Source organism: Protomyctophum parallelum, assembly GCF_964188405.1.
Source record: "Protomyctophum parallelum genome assembly, chromosome: 7".
In the NCBI taxonomy this organism is placed as follows: domain Eukaryota; kingdom Metazoa; phylum Chordata; class Actinopteri; order Myctophiformes; family Myctophidae; genus Protomyctophum; species Protomyctophum parallelum.
The window spans coordinates 39756531-39773064 of NC_139705.1; the positions used below are offsets into that span (position 1 = coordinate 39756531).

The 16534-nt window shown below is 41.2% G+C and overlaps 2 protein-coding genes across 3 annotated transcripts; one reads left to right on the forward strand and one right to left on the reverse strand.

The window, feature by feature from the left end:
* Nucleotides 1-6349, forward strand: LOC310861493 (eukaryotic translation initiation factor 4E type 2-like). The gene is made up of 3 exons (XM_083768955.1): nt 1-272; nt 2375-2572; nt 3549-6349. Exons 1-3 carry the CDS (start codon nt 134-136, stop codon nt 3899-3901), a joined length of 690 nt encoding a protein of 229 aa, XP_083625081.1. The 5' UTR covers nt 1-133; the 3' UTR covers nt 3902-6349.
* Nucleotides 6350-11540: 5191 nt separating this feature from the next.
* LOC310861487 (putative G-protein coupled receptor 173) lies at nt 11541-14795 on the reverse strand (the record flags this gene model as incomplete). Of its 2 annotated transcripts, XM_083768948.1 has the most annotated exons (3): nt 14644-14795; nt 13971-14123; nt 11541-12885 (listed from the first exon to the last, which is right to left on the reverse strand). In XM_083768948.1, exon 3 carries the CDS (start codon nt 12738-12740, stop codon nt 11541-11543), a length of 1200 nt encoding a protein of 399 aa, XP_083625074.1. In that variant the 5' UTR covers nt 12741-12885; nt 13971-14123; nt 14644-14795. The 2 variants fall into 2 exon arrangements, with proteins under 2 accessions (XP_083625074.1, XP_083625075.1); XM_083768949.1 differs by lacking the exon at nt 14644-14795 and having other exon boundaries at nt 13971-14502.
* Nucleotides 14796-16534: the final 1739 nt, after the last annotated feature.

Consider the following 16534-nt stretch of genomic DNA (forward strand, 5'->3'; position numbering starts at 1 on the left):
AGTCCGAGCAGAACGCTTCAGTCACTTTCAGTGAACAGAGTTGTGTTTTATTTGCCTTTAACTGTGTGGTCGAAAAACGTTGAAGAAAGCTTTGTTAACTATACATTAACGAGAATATCTGTATGATAGTCTAATGAAACTGCTGCTGGGAGAGGAAATGAACCAAACTGAAGATATTATCCTCGAGGAGGAGGAGGACACGAGTCCTCGAGGAGATGATGGCAGCAACAAAAAGAACAGCATCATCAGCAGACAACAGTGTGTGTATCCAGGTATGTATGTGTTCGGCCCAGGGCCCCAGGCTCGCCTGGGTTGTCCTCGTTGTGACATTTGAGTGTGTTAAAATAAAATCTAAGTCACAGTTGGTGACTGACTAGGGTGGGTGATTGATTGAAGTATTTATTAACAGTTTGCAGAATGGGTACATTTCACATGAAAGCAGCACTTTGAACTCAATACAATTACAAAGACTGTTACTGTGGACGACACTGATAAAACATTACACTTGTTTGCAACAGGGGCCACCATTCTCAATTCATCAGAACATTTAGAGACGTACAAATATATACACTTCTATATCTATCTAAAAACAGGAAAGGAGGTAAAAAGGGAAAAGAAACATTATACAGTAAGGGAGTGGGGATTCAGATTTTACGGGGGCCAGTTTCGAATTGCAGCCGTCCGTAGGTGGCAGGTACCCTTTTTGAAGGAGTCAAGGGATTTGCATATCTTAATGGCTGTTGGTAGGGCGTTCCACATTTTGGTGGCATAGGAGCGAAATGAATTTAGTCCCTTGTTTGTGCCGAATCTGGGTTGCACATCTTTGTTGAGCTCCTTCTGGTGTTTTGGGTGTGGACTTCGTTGTATTTAGACACGTACATGGATATCATAATCTGATCATGGTGGTGTAGCTGCTGTAGTGAATCTTGTGGACCAGACCCATTGCAAGAAGATGCTGTACTCTGTACAACCCTAAGCCATTCCAGCCTGTCAAAGTGGGCAGGGGTGAGGTGCGTTCGGGGAGTGAGGCCAAGTAGTAGCCTGACCAGTTTGTTTTAAGGACCTTTGTGGTGCTGTGGAACCAAGAGGTGCATGCCATGCATAGTCGAAGAAACCTTGTTGTACTCCTGTTGGGGTCTTCAAGGTGTTTTTGTTGACCAGTGAGGAGATCCTGTATAGGAATCTTGTTCTTTGGTTGACTTTGTTCATTAAGATTTGCATCCAGGATGGAACCTAGGTAGGTAATTTCATCTTTTTATGTGATAATATTGTAACCCACTCTAACCAAGAAGCCGTCTGCCTTGCTGAGATTACTATTTGATCCAAAGAGAATGGATTCCATTTTTCCCAGGTGTAAAGATGGTTTCAGCGAGCCAGGTGCAGATTCTACCAGTTGTGCATAGTCATCTGCAAACAGGAATAAGTTGCAGTCACAAGCTGATGTCATGTCATGTGACAATATTATCACACAAAAAGATACATTACCTACCGCTAGGTTCCATCCTGGAGGCAAATCTTTCCGGTCAACAGAAACACCTTGAAGACCCTAACAGGAGCCCTCGTACAAGGTTTCTTCGACTATGCATGCACGTCCTCTTGGTAGTGCCACAGTACCTCAAAGGCCCTTAAAACAAGGCTCCAACCGAAAGCTTGGTGTAAATGTCTCATAAAGGAGGTCAAATGGAGTCTGACCTGGAAAGCTGGGCATAGGAGGGACTAGCGCCCCTCAAAAAATGACAAAAATAATAATACTTGTTTTGAGTGATTGGCTTAGAATTAGATATTTATCTTGTCTGTTTGAAGGGTGAGGGGGGCAGGCTAGTTAGAGAATTTAGCTAAGGGCAGGTCAATTTGAATTTGGGTGAAGCCATGATTTTAGGTCAGATTTAAATGAGGAATTTAAAAGTTTCAGGACTGGGTAGACTGTGTAGCATTCCACTGGCAGTCTGGCACTGTGTAGTTGCCGCATAGTAGATTGCATTCTTACCCTTGTCACTTGAATTTAGGGGTGGGGGTGGGGGGCAAGGTCAGGGAAACTCTCTGGTGGAGGTGCAGCCACTAGTGCTAAATTAATTGTGAAACATGACCCATCCTAACACCAGGTAAAAAATAATAATTCAGGAAACAAATTTTTACCCAATAAAACCGGGATAAGCATCTTTTGTCATTAGGTTTTTCCGTTGGCTATTCAAAAATAGTAGATATTCAAGCTCACAGCACGTCACTTCGTGCCGTGTGTACGTCTGATATGGTTTGTGTGAGAACTACCTGATTTAGAACACATTTTACATTAAGGGTCAAGGATTAAGGCTTCCTGTTTTTTCTTTTATTTTTATATTATATTTTTACAACATGGTCGCTCTCTTATCTCCAGGAGAACATCTGCTCCAGTTCAGCTATACGTTCTGGTTCAGCAGAAGAACCCCCAGCCGACCTGCCAGCACCCAGAGCTATGAGCAGAACATCAGGCAGATCGGAACCGTGGCGTCTGTGGAGCAGTTCTGGAGGCTGTACAGTCACCTGGTGAGGCCCGGGGACCTGCCAGGACACAGTGACTTCCATCTGTTCAAAGGTACAATGTAGTATGTACAAACGAGTCCATATCTAGACTCAGTGGTTCTCAACCTGTGGGTCTCTGGACCTCCACGAGCTGTGAGCTTGTAGATCTTTCTTTTTCATTTATCTTTGGAGCCGAGTCAAACTAAATTTAATCCCTCAACTCTACAATACCTGCGTGCTTGTAAGGTTGGGGGTCCCCAGTTATGATTATTTTGGGAGGTCGCAACCCTAAAACGTTTAGAACCACTGATCTGTTGTAGATTATATCAGTGAGTGTTATTGTTTAATGTTTAATGCAATATTGGTTATTGTCTGGGGTTTTGGCTGAAGTGGACTGCTGAATGCTTCTGTGAATGTTTATTCAGTTTTGTTTCGTGTGGGGTTTTTTTTCAGTTGATGAGTTAATGATTTATATATTTTCTTTTAGCTTTTTCATTTTATGATATTGACAGAACTGAGGGAAAGAAAATAAATAAATACAGATATCCCCCAAGAAAACAAAAGAGAAAACAAAAACAAATGCAAAACAAGCACATGATATCACTTACAAACAAACAAATCTAAAACTAAACTTATAAGAAAAATAAATGAAAGTCCACAACACAATTTGACAGGATAAATCTACAATATATTTATGTGCCACACCTACATGCCTGGTCTCCTCGACTATTAATGCCCAAAGATGGTTGAGACGTGTTGATGTATTTGTATGTTGTACTTGTTACTGGAGAAAAGTAATAAAGCACAAATCGAAAAATGCAATATTGGTTATTGTGTTTAACCACAGCCAACGAAAGAACTAGAATTGGAAGGGACGAAACGTTAACTGAAAAACTAGGCTTTAAAATAGATTAGTTTGTGTTTTCAAAACAAACAAACCACCGAAAATAGCAACACCATAAACTTTTAGATTGTCTCTTTTCGCTGTGTACAACAAAGTATATAGGGCTTATAAGTGGTTAACATTGTTTGAATTTGTGTCTTTAAAGAGGGGATCAAACCCATGTGGGAGGATGATGCTAATCGTAGTGGAGGTAAATGGATCATTCGTCTCCGTAAAGGCCTGGCGAGTCGCTTCTGGGAGAACATCATCCTAGCCATGCTGGGAGAACAGTTTATGGTGGGAGAGGAGATCTGTGGAGTGGTGGTGTCCATACGCTTTCAGGAGGACATTCTGTCCATCTGGAACAAGACGGCCAACGACCAGATGACCACGTCCAGAATCCGAGACACTTTAAGGCGAGTCCTCAACCTTCCCCCGAACACCATCATGGAGTACAAGACGCACAACGACAGTCTGAAGGATCATTCCAGCTTCCGGAACACGAAGATCACCCTTTGAGGAGAGTGAGACTGTGTGAGTTGTATTGTGATTCCTGACTTGACAAGTTTGGTGATTTGGGGTGAAGGAAGAAACACGTTTTTCTACTGGGGATCATGTCACATTATGTACAGTATGGATGGGGCATTTTTTAAAGTGGGCTTAATATTGCCAGTGATGCTTTTTGTGATCGATTTGCATTTATTTGCTTACAGTCCCATTCTACAGTACTCAGACTAATCATCTCTGTTGTATGTACATGTAATTGTATTTTTGTCCCCCAAAAACGCCCCTAAAGGAGCTATACAGTACTTTTTTATTTTCCCTATCTTTGCCCTAATTTATTAAAACTACCAGGGTGCTCAAAAACACATTGACCTTAACAAATACATGATTTTGGGTGGGTGGGGTGATCTGCATGATAGAATGTTTTTCTTCTGAGGTACTGGCTAGCAGAGCCGAGACACCTTAACCGCTTTCATTCTGGTGACATCTTAAAAGAAATGTAAAGATTAAAGAAACATATTTTTTTTCAAAAATCTAATTCAAATGGCTAAGTTTATAAAATAGGGCTAAAATGGTTACAGATCTCCCCTGCTGCCGCTTTACCCTTCTTCAGAGCATGGTTACACATACGCATCAGAAGTGCCAGTTCAATTACATTCTATGGGAGCGAAGGAGTGGATTTCCCCTTGCGGTTGCGTTTTGACACGTCACGTTCAAGGCGTGGAGTTCAATATTGGTGAATATTGACCAGGCATCAACCAATAAGAAAGAAACGTGGTTGACCCCACTTGGCACATATTTGACTTATAGTTTTCTTTCAGTGAACCAACCAAGCGGACAAACTAAACACCAGAAAACAAACAAACAAACAACAACAACATGGGCATTTGAAATGTTTGGTGCCTCAGCATGCGTTGTGGCCCCTTCAGACTGTGACTGCCCTAAACCAGTGTTTCTCAAGTCTTCCCAACTAGGCAACTGAACTATATTGTCTATTAAAGGTCTGTATCTCTGAGAGTACAAATGGACCCTTGTGGGGTCCATGTCCATTTGATTCCATTTGTACACTTTCAGAGTTATGGTGGTCGGTAGCCGTAGCCGTAGAAATTAAGAAGTTTGAGAATCACTGCACACAGAAAACATCATTCTTTTTTGATGGATGACGAGCCAGCTGCATGCAGTGTTTGGATTTGATTGTGTATGCATTTTTAGTTTTTCTCTGAATGCTGTCCAGAATATTCCTAGTGTTGATGACCCTATGGTAACTGGAACCATTGCGCACGATGCTGAGATGAAACTGTGTAACCCCATGTGTGTTGTATTAATTGCTGTGCTACAATGTTTTCTTTCCTTCACTCAGTTGATTGCTTTTTATTCTGTGTTCTTTGTTTTTTAAGGCTTTCAAAATGTATAAATGTTGTGGGGAAAGATGTAACCAGGTGGACCAATTACTAGTGCTCTGATAAACCAGGTGTTGGCACAGAGTTTAAGCAAATGAATCTTAACGTCCCTATTCTATCTAGTCATGTCACAATAGGCATTCATTCAGAGGAAGCTCATAACACATCTCGGTGCATTGTGAGCTTGTATGTAGGTTGAGTAGTTTTAGCTGAGATCTGTGTAGAGGGACAAAGGAAGGGGACCCGCTCATAAAGTATAGGGTTTAAGTGGTTACAAAGGCATGCTTATCTGCTACGCCATGATCCTAGTGTACACAGTAAAATCCTCATTCCTCAACTCTAAGATAAATGAGCATACAAATGTAACCAAATGGACCTGTAGAGGGTCCATTTGGTTACACTTTAATTTCAAATGGATAAATTAGCACAATTTACTGTGTATGGCATTGGTCTGTGATGGTTGGTTTTAAAGATGATCTGCTGGATCTAGGCCATTGTGTACGTAATGTCTAAGAATTGTAATTGCCGGATGCAATGTATTTATTGAATAACGTTTGCGATGTTGGATGTTTAATTATGGGATAGCGAATTAATTGAAAGATGGTTGTTTACTGCCTTGGTTCTGGTATGATAGGCTCTCATAAGAAAGCAGTAGAAATAAAATTAAGCTTTTAATTGAATTAGTCTGTTTCCATGTCTCACCCTTGATTAAAAGAACATGTGCAGTGTTTAAAGAATGAACTTACCTCTACAAAAATGTGTCGGTTACAGGTTTTTACCCAATGATTTAATAAATGTGTATACCATCCCCCAAGGCTGTCTCCCAAATCACTCTGATTTTGAAACTTTCACCCAAAGATACATCTTAATACAGGAAATAACTCAACTGTGAAGAGGCGCAGTGAAGCCTCATCTCGCCTGAAGAACTAATCTCCAATTGAGAGGGGCAGCAACAGGATGTTATCACCAGTGCTATGGTGGTCCAAGCCATTGAATTAAGTACTAGTACACACTAATTGTTAAAATTCTCCGTTGTCCCAATATGTGCATTTAATTTTTCTAATAAAATGTATGTAAATAAGTTAAAGTTTTCTAGGTCTATGGATTTATTCATAATTTCACTCATTTCATTGTATCAATCAAGCCCTATTTGGACAGGGTCTGTAATATTGGGGTATGGCTGGAAATGTAATGTTGACTAGTGTAATTTGGTGACTTTGCTATTGAAATTTGGGATTATTACACTGAAACTTCACCATTTTCCCCAAACTGCACACACTTTCAAAATATCATTCTTATCTGTAAAACCACTCAACCAGTTAACTTTCCCGTCAAAATCAAACTTTGCTTTCAGACAACATGAAAACATACACAACTGTTCATTACACAGGGATTGGTTCAAAACACTGCAACACAACAAAATGTTAAAAATAGGTTTTGAATGTGGGACTTCCAGGAATACTTAAAACTGTACTGTAAATACCTCTTACAATAGTGCATAGTACTGCATTATGTTCTTTTGGTTACATTAAAAACTTTGAAATGCCACACAAAATATTTAAGGAAGGAAATATCCAAAAGCTAGCAGTATTTACCAATGCAGCAAATGTTTAAGTTGCATCAGGTTTCTCATGTAGTCTCAGGTCTGAGCTATATTCGACTGTTGGATAAGGCCCCCGCGTGATATGAGCCGTTCTATTTTTTATACATTTCTTCTTATGTCATTGTGTAATGCGGTGTTATGTAAACTGGCTTTTTTATGGTATGACTGCCACATGCGTGGGTTGTCACGTTTATGTTTGTGAGCGGATCATAATGGCAATTCGTACTGCTGTTTTATCTGTGTTTTATCCTTGGATCTTTTCATTTTCCTCTCCTTTTCAAATACACCCCAACATATTCTTGCATATCAATTTGGTCTTATGGACTGATCTGGCCTATTTCCTACTAGATGATGATCATTGGGTACTACTGTCATACATCCACCCACTGTAGTTTCACCAAAGTACTAATCTCTCCCTAAAATCATTTTCTCCCTATTCCTTTAGTATCTTTTGTTAATGGAAATAATGGTCTTTTTAGTAATATGTCCATTTTAAAGATTCAATGTTGGCAATGTATATCTCTCTGGGTCGATCTAGGACGAGCCCTCCAGCGGAGTATCCAGTCATCTGGATAATTCATACATCTCGACAGTACTTTCCGCCTCCACATCTTTCTTTAGTACGTCTACGTAGGTGGCTGTAGGACGCCCTCGTGATCAATGCCTGTGCGTTCGGTCCCATAGTACATTCGTCCAACACGTTCCAGTTGATTTTGAGTTGTTTAGTAACAGTGGCTGCATGTGGCTCTCAGACTCCATGTGGCCAGTCTATATTACATATCTATGACATATGACTGAGACATTCACTTCCACTTTTAGAGGTTCTAATTGGCTCTGAAAGAGGCTAGCTAGTTATGGTAGACAGTCAAACAGTTATAAGTTAACTGTATCAATGACGTCATCATACTGTACCTTTCTATTCCCAAGTTTCCACGCACCAACAGATCCTGTCATTGACATGTAGCCTTTGATTTTCAATTGGATTTGAACAGCATTTTTGTGATTTTCGTCCCAGAACAAAAATAAATAAATAATTGTATTGTCCAGAATAAAATTAAATCATTGTCATACACATTTCAACATTGTTTGATTTGGGACTGACAAAGGTACGAGGTGTTACATTTTCAGTTCCAATTGAAAATCTAATTATACTAAGAACCCCAGTCCCTCTTGCAGTGAGAAGTGTAAAAAAAACTTTTTTCTCCAACAAACTAGTTGCACTAGATGTTGATTTCCCACAGGACACCGGCATTTGAATCCAGCTGATTATACATACAGTATTCAGTCTGTTTCTAACAGCAAGTACTTCATGACTGGTTCTCAAGCTTATTATCCATGGACCACAACATTATTTAGAACAATCCTCATGCACTACCCCACCCGACCACTTGCACACATTATTAATATTACCATTAATTATCTTAAAACTGAATACCGTATTTAAGATCAGATTATACAGGATTATACTTCGTTGCGTGCCGATGTCGAGTACCAAAGATCAAGCTCACAACATGCCACAGCATTGATCTGCATGTAGATCCGCTATTTTTGGTGCACAGCACCATGCACAATGAAGTATACCATGCCCTTAAAGCCTCACTATAAAACCTTTTTTTATGAATACATTTTCAGTTTGTGAGTATGTTAATACATTATATCTTATGTACAATTGGGGTAGTTGTATTTGGTCTCCCTGCTCTTCTATTGAGACATTTATATCTTGTCAAAGGTCATGTCTCATCTAGACAGTAGACACAGGATCTGACACGAATTCTGACCTGATGGTCAGAAGCAGGCTCTATTAGCTCGATGGTAATGTGTTTTATGTCTGTGTATTTTATGAAACGGCTAGGGTTCAAATCTGGGGTAGAAGACGATTTTAGTGTGTCACTAAAGTGGTGTATTTCGATTAGACATTCAGCTTTCAGGAAGAAACCATAAATACACAGGGGGAAGACATATTTGAATATTATAACCACACCCAGGGGTCTATTTGACTTAGGGTTAGTAATGTCAACTCCATAAACATACTGTACAAAACAGAAAGTCATGGCAATCCATCTTTAAAGCTTTTTTCCCCCACACAAACATTTCTTAAATTTGATATGAAATATTATTTAACATATATTGTTTTATATATTTAACAAAGATACAATATCTTTTTAAATATTTTAGAAAACATTTTCCCATGACACACCTCTTGTGATACAGTTGTGGACTGTGGATCACTGGTTGAGAACCACTGTGGTAGACCAACCACGACGACACTGCAAATGCATCAAAAGTAGAGTCTTTATTGATGAGTGGATAAAAGCACCACCTGGGTTGAACTGTACACATACAGGAAATCATCTTGCAAAGAAATGCCAGACGCAGAAATCATGGACCTCGTGTCACGTCACTTTTTCAGGATATCGTTCCATATCAACATCTATACATGTTTTTAAATCCCAAAGTCTTGGATCTATGAAATACGGTGGAATGCATGCTAATACAGTATGCAGTGCAAGTGTCCACATTTAGAAAATTGCACAAATATGCATAATATGCCCGACACACAGGTCAGACATGTTCGCTTACAGAAATCTTAATTTGGAGGACTTAGTGTTGTCTGAGCCTATATCCCCATACACCAAAAATCTCCCAAGTCAAAGTCCAGCTCAGATATTTATTGTGTATGCCCAGTAAACCCAAACACACAGATAGTGGCATCTAAGCTCATGGCAGCGTGCCCAATAACATTCATATTTCGTTCATTATGCTGTACGAGCCACTTCATTTGTTAAATGTTGTAACCACTTGAACCCTATATGACTATATGTGTTCCATTTCTGGGGTGAACATTCAGCAAAGATAGCACATCTGCAAGCTTGCACGTTTTGAGCTTGTAGATCGGCTATTGAAATACTAGCAGAGCTAGTGTAGAGCACCAGGGGGACCCCGGTCAACTAAGTATAGGGTTTAAGTGGTTAATCTGAGGAAACTTTAATCATACTTTAGAAGTATTCCCTAGAACTTCATTGTGTTTATTAGTATTTTCTTTTTTTATTATTATTATTATGATTATTATATCACATACAGTAATACATCACCATTCAGGTCAGACTAAACTCCCTCGGCAGAGTTGCACTTCTAATTATTTTGTTGTCTATCTCATTATCCATCTGTATTTCAAAGGAACGTGCATTGGCATCAAAATCAACACATTATCAGTTGAAGCAATCTCTTCAAAAAAGTAATTTCCATAAACTGCCTGCTCCATATGTCGTGATTTTAAGACAAGAAAATGAGGTTCGATTTGTCTAAATGTTACTTAAACCTGTTTTTATTATATCATAACCCCCTCCCTCCTTCCCGTCTCACACGCACGCACACAGTGCACACACACACACACACACACACACACACACACACACACACACACACACACACACACACACACACACACACAAGTACCGTAAATGCTCTATAAAAACATGAGCAGGAATATATTATCCTGTACAGTCTGTACAATATGAAATCAAGTCATATTTCAAAATAGTGTCATCTGCTTAACATGTATTCTTTACAAAGAAAGGAAAACAGGCAATATTTATGAAACAAATAAACCTGACACACCCCAAATGAAGTCCCAAAAAAATCAAGCATGTTAGGGGATTTGGGTTCACCACAGCTATTTAAATGTCTCCAAGAATATAGTGTCCATTTAGATTTTCTTTCTTTTTTTGTTCAGGCTACTTTGAATCGCTAGCTTGAACAAGGAGTCCAGCATAGTGTACTGTAAAGCCTAGTTCAGACCAAAGATTCATGACAAGACAAAACCGTTGTAAGCCAAATTCAGACTTTGTTGTACGGCGGTGTCGCATGACATAAATATTTTCGCCATGAGACACCATCATACAATGTGAGCATAAGTTAAGCATTAGACTCTAAGGGCTGTATTTTGCGTGTCTTAAGTACCAGGTCTTATTCCCTAACTTGAGTAAACTAAAGACCTGGAGGCGTGATCAATGCCATTTGGCTATTCTGAGTGGCCAAAGAGCATTGACCACGCCTCCAGGTCTTTAGTTTACTCAAGTTAGGGAATAAGACCTGGTACTTAAGACACGCAAAATACAGCCCTGAGACTCTTTCAGTTCTTTGAAAGTTTGTAACACCACATTCTCCACCAATTGTCCATGTCTCAACCCTAAGTGGTTCTGCTTCGTGTCATTCTCTGTAAGAGCTGCAGGGGGCGTCCTGCTGAAATAAGGCAACATTATTTTAAAATGGCATCAGTCATATTGAATTGGTGCAGTCGGTGATTGTTGTGATCTCGTCGTGATCTTTCATACATATTATTCATACAGTACATGAAAAAACAACCCCCTTAATGTCTTCTTAACATGTTACAAGGGTCCAACTTAAACCTTTTTGGACTCACCATAGACCAGAAAGGGTCACTTGTTTCATTAAAATATTAACATTCTCAATCAAATGGCACTGTGCCTGCATTTGTTGGCAACCTTTCATGACATGTTGTACAAAACAACAAAACAGACATTGAGACTTAATCAAGGTGCATTAAATTACCTCTACTCTCTAAATCTCCCTTCTAAGCATGAAACCCTTCGCTATCATTAGAAGCGTCAATGAATCATCCCGCATCTTCTCACATGATGCAGTAGGCCTCATCCTGGGGTAGGTGTTGTTTAGTCCTCCAGTACGTGGGCAGGTGGGCTCTCAGCACTTTCCTCAGCTCCTCATTGAGCAGGAGACAGAAGATGGGGTTGACTCCAGCCTGGGCGAAGCTCATCCACACTGTAATGGACAGGTACCTGTGAGGGATGTTGCAGCTCTTGACAAACACCCTCCAGAAGCAAGCCACTATGTATGGAGCCCAGAGCACCAGGAAGAGCAGGGTGATGGTGTAAAACATCCTGCCCAGCCTCCTCTCTGACCTCACCTCATCCATGCCCAGCAGCCGCCGGTGTTGGTTGTGTACATTTTGCCTGATGCCCAACAGAGTTGGTGGCATGGGACCACGGCCGAACCCTGCGATCCAGTTAGCCGCGGCCTGACCTGTGGCTCCGGGACCGTGGAAGGTCCAGTTCTGGCTGATAGCTGGCACGAGCTGCACAGGTTTCATCTTGCGGTGCCTGTATTCAAACAACAGCAGCTTGGCATAGAAGCCGTGCGTGGCCAGCACCACCACGGCCAGCATTAGCATGAACCCCAGGGTGTCATTGGTCTTCAGGTAGCGGTGTTCAAAGATGCACTGGTCCTCATCACGGATAAACTTGTACGTCCCCACATTGAAGACGGGCGGGAAAGCCATTGCGACAGCCAGAGTCCATACCATGCAAATAATGGCAGCGCAGGTCCAAATGGTCATGCGCTTGGCGTAGAACCGGTGGTGGGCAATGGCCAGGTATCGTGTAACGGCCACACAGAACAACATGAAGGCAGCGTGAAAACAAAACAACACGGCCATGAAAGCCACCACCTTGCAGCTCAGTGCGCTGTACGTCCAGGCCGAGCTGTTGTGGACGGACACCAGGACAAAGGGGAAACAGGCAGCGGAGCGGACCGCGTCGGCCAGGCACAGGTCCAGAAGGAAGAAGTAGGGGGCTTTGTGGAGCGCCCGGTCTCGTAGGACGAGCAGGGAGACCAGGAGGTTGCCTGCCAGGCTGACACAGATGATCAAACCCAGAAAGGCCAGCTTGAAGTAGGCAGACACGTCCGTGGCAGAGATTCCTCCATTATTGTTGTTACCGCTGCCAGTGCTGCCACCTCTTGCCAGTCCACTCTGTGAGGCGAGCACAGCCAGCAGGCTACCAGGGCCATCGATAGCAAAGGTCTGGTTGGCCATCCTGCCACTTCCACCAGAGCTGCGTTTAGGGGACCTTTATCAGCACCTTGGATCCACCACGGCTCTCTCTTCTTACACGGAGGGGCTGTGAGGACCTACTCTACATGACAGACTCATCTTTTCCCTTTATCCAGAATGTCACCACCTGTGAATGTAAACACACACACACAAAGGATGAAGGCTAATGTCCAATTTATGCGCCATCGTACAACGGTGTCGCACACCGAAAATAGCAGCTCTATAAGCTCACAATGCATCACATCCGCAAAGCGTTGTGAAGTTATCGACCTAATGACCTAATAATAAATTAGGCTTAATCATCGCCGTCACAAAACAAAAGGTACGTTCCTTGTTAAGAAACAAAAAAAAGCATGGCTGTCAAAGTGGAGTGTTATGCGTTTCTCTACGGCTGGGCTTAGATCAGAAGCTCATGCCAGCTCCTTGGCTCTCTCAGTAATTACCTTGCCCGTTGCTAAGATACACCAGCTCACATACTTTGTGCAAGTGTGGGTGTTTGAGTGAATACATGGGGGTGTTCAGAGGGACGGAGCAGACAGAACACAAGCAACGCTAGACACAGATAGGTCCAATAAACACTGATGTAAATGAGCAAAGCACATGTCATGATTTCCCTGTGCTGCTCTGTGTGAATGAATGAGAGTCAGATAAGTAATCTGTAGGGTTAACACAGAATACATTAATTTATGTCATGATTCCGTGCCAGGCAGGTGGCCGGTTTGGTTTAACTTTGCATATTAAGTGCCAGACACTTCAATCAGCAAGGGGTGGAAATTATTTTAGTGATTAACATTAGCATAGCCTGATTCCAATGTACTAGCAAGGAATCTCAAGTCACCATTGTTTAAGAGAGATTTCACCAGAATGTCTTACATTTCAGTAATTTGCAGTGAATACAAACTGTTTAACATTATACATTTACTTGATAGACATGAGGTATTCAAAATGAATGAGATCTAAAAGGACGTATTGTCTGCTGCTATAGGCCATGCAACACATTTTGATTTGATGTAGGCCTATGCCTTATATGTGTTTTGCCTGAGCAGCAGACTTTAATCACATTGACAAAAACAGCATTTCAAATGTTTTTATGTCTGGCCTGTATGACTGCTAGGCCTGAGCCATAGCCTCAAGTGACAAACAACTGGAACAGGTGTCAAAATAAGCGCTACTCTGTGTGTATGATGTCTGTGTCACTGTGTGACAACCTACCTTTCATCCTTGCATGTAATCTTCTTTATCTTGCCACAGATGATGCGAGTCGCTTTGTTCGACTGTTTGTTAAATGAAGATGAAAAACATCATGGAGCCTCATGCTCGTTGCTGTGCTGTCAAACAACACCTGTTATGCAGAAAATAGAAATCCTTCGCAAGGAAATCAAATTGAGTTACAATTAACAAATATAATACATTTACGGGCCATCAAATAATCAACAGCTGACCAAAAACAAACAACCAAAAAAAATCCAGGATGGGGATGCTATGGTTGATCCACTGTTAAGATAGACGAACATTCACTCCCACCCTTTTACAGTTTCGGAGACCGAATGATGTGTTGAATTTGTCTCCATCCATGTAATATCACCCCGAGAACATGGATTTTATGGTGCTACGTCGAAGATGTATTTCCAAAAAGACTAGATAGATAAAAAGAAACCCCATCTTCTGTTCGTATATCCAAATGATGTCAGATTTTCAATGCTTATAATAACCCACCCACAAACGTTTTGGGGAGAAAAAAAAACATCGCGCATCCCATCAATGGACATAGTCTTGGCATGTAGAGAGACCAATGGCCCTCGAACAATTAGTCCATGGAGACAAAAGCCTCGATGCATTTCTTTTTTCCATGTTGGAGTCTAAAGGTATTATAAATATTATTTACCCCAAACAGTAGGCTAATGTGCAGTCTTTGTTTTGCTGTCCAGCGAAGGTAGACTCAATAGTCCATAATAAAAGCCGTCATCATGAAAAAATACAATTTCAACAAATCCTGTATTGGCACTCGCAATTCACATCGCACTCGTCTCAAAACCGCGACAAACCATTATTTGGCATATATGGTAGGCCTATATGAGCGAATTATTTCGGAATAATACCAATTATGGCTGCTTGCAAGGAGGCAGCTCGCATATTCGCGGATTCTGTCGGTTCTGTTCGGAACACCGAGGAGAGAGAGGGGGGGGGGGAGGCGGGGGTGTCAGCCATAATAACATAAAAGTGATGCTTTGTTCTAAACCTCAGTCTCAACTGATAGACACCGTCATCATCATACATGACAAGTTGACGCGACATTACAAAAAAATAATTAAGGTTCAGTTCAGTATAGGCCTACTTGAATGCTTCTAGATAAGATGCTACAGTGCTCCGTTTGATGGAATGAATTTAGGCAATTAACTTTGAATTTCAGAGCTATAACACTGCAGACATTGAGGTCGATTCTTCAAATTCAGCATTTGTCATCCATCATGATGATCCATCCTAATAGGTTATAGGCTAGGATCCAATTTCCCCCTGCAAATGTCTAACGCAGTATTCAGATGACTTGGATGAAATTGGCAACCCAACAGAATTTTTATTTTATGTTTATTAAAGAGCTGGAGAGACTGGAAGACCCCTGTTTAATAGCCTATTGAAAAATCAGTGTCCTTCCCTGTGTAATGGGTGGATAAAAGTGGGTCATTATTACTCATTAACCACTTAAACCCTACCTTTGGGGTCCCCCGGGGGTCTATAGGCCTACAGTATAGTTGGTCCCCTCCTTTTCCCCCTCTTCACCAAAAATAGTCGATCTACATATGTTGTACTGTACTCAAGCATTGTGAGGAGTTATCAGTTATGCCTCGATCAATAAGGGTGCAGGCTATTTTTGCTGAATGTTCGACTGTAATGTCATGACCAGAAGTAGGCCATCCGTACAGTAATGAGGTCAAAACGTATCACAGTATATAATCAGAAATAGCCTGTCCTATGTTATCAATGTGATATGTATGTTATCAGTCAACTGGATGGCTTAAGGGGGCTTCCCTGGAATTGTCAGCCCCTGAGCCTGGTCTGTTTACAATGGCCGCTCTGCCCCCTGTAGCAGGACACCATTGACTTCACTGCAATGTGTGACCTTTGGCAGCTGTCTGAGGCTCATGTTGCTCTATGTATTTCCACCTTAATTTCAACCTGACATACACTGATGCCGGTGGACAAACTATAGACAGACAGTGGGATTTAAAACCACTTAAATGGGGGACAAGGCTGATTTAGTAGTTTGGCTTCCAGTTCAGGTTAAACAATACCGCAGGTCTTTGTATGCTATATGCACATGTTTATAACATAAAAACTGCTAAAAGAAGTTGTAAAAAAGAAAAGAAGATACATTTCAGGCTGCATAAGTTTGACCTTACTTTATGGTACACAAGGTAATTGATAGAAGGTGTCCTACCTTCTATCAATTTCCATTTCGTTGTCAGGCTGTCAATGATGGACAGTCTCACTGTGGCGAATAGGTTTAGGTGTGTCAATGTGTGTTGGCTTTGGGCACACCTACATCTGCAGATGCTTTTCTTAGACTGCCATGTTTTTAATCTGCTGTAGTTTTTAATCAACAGAGAAAGCTTGGAGATCTAAATCTAACATCTTCACCTAAATGATATTGCATGCAGTAAACAGGGATGGTACCTTTGAAAGTAAGGACTGTAATGTTTTTTTTTGCCATGTTTGCACAATATTTTTCTAGAATGTCCTCACTTCCCTTGTATCATCATCGTGCATGCAGTGGTTGC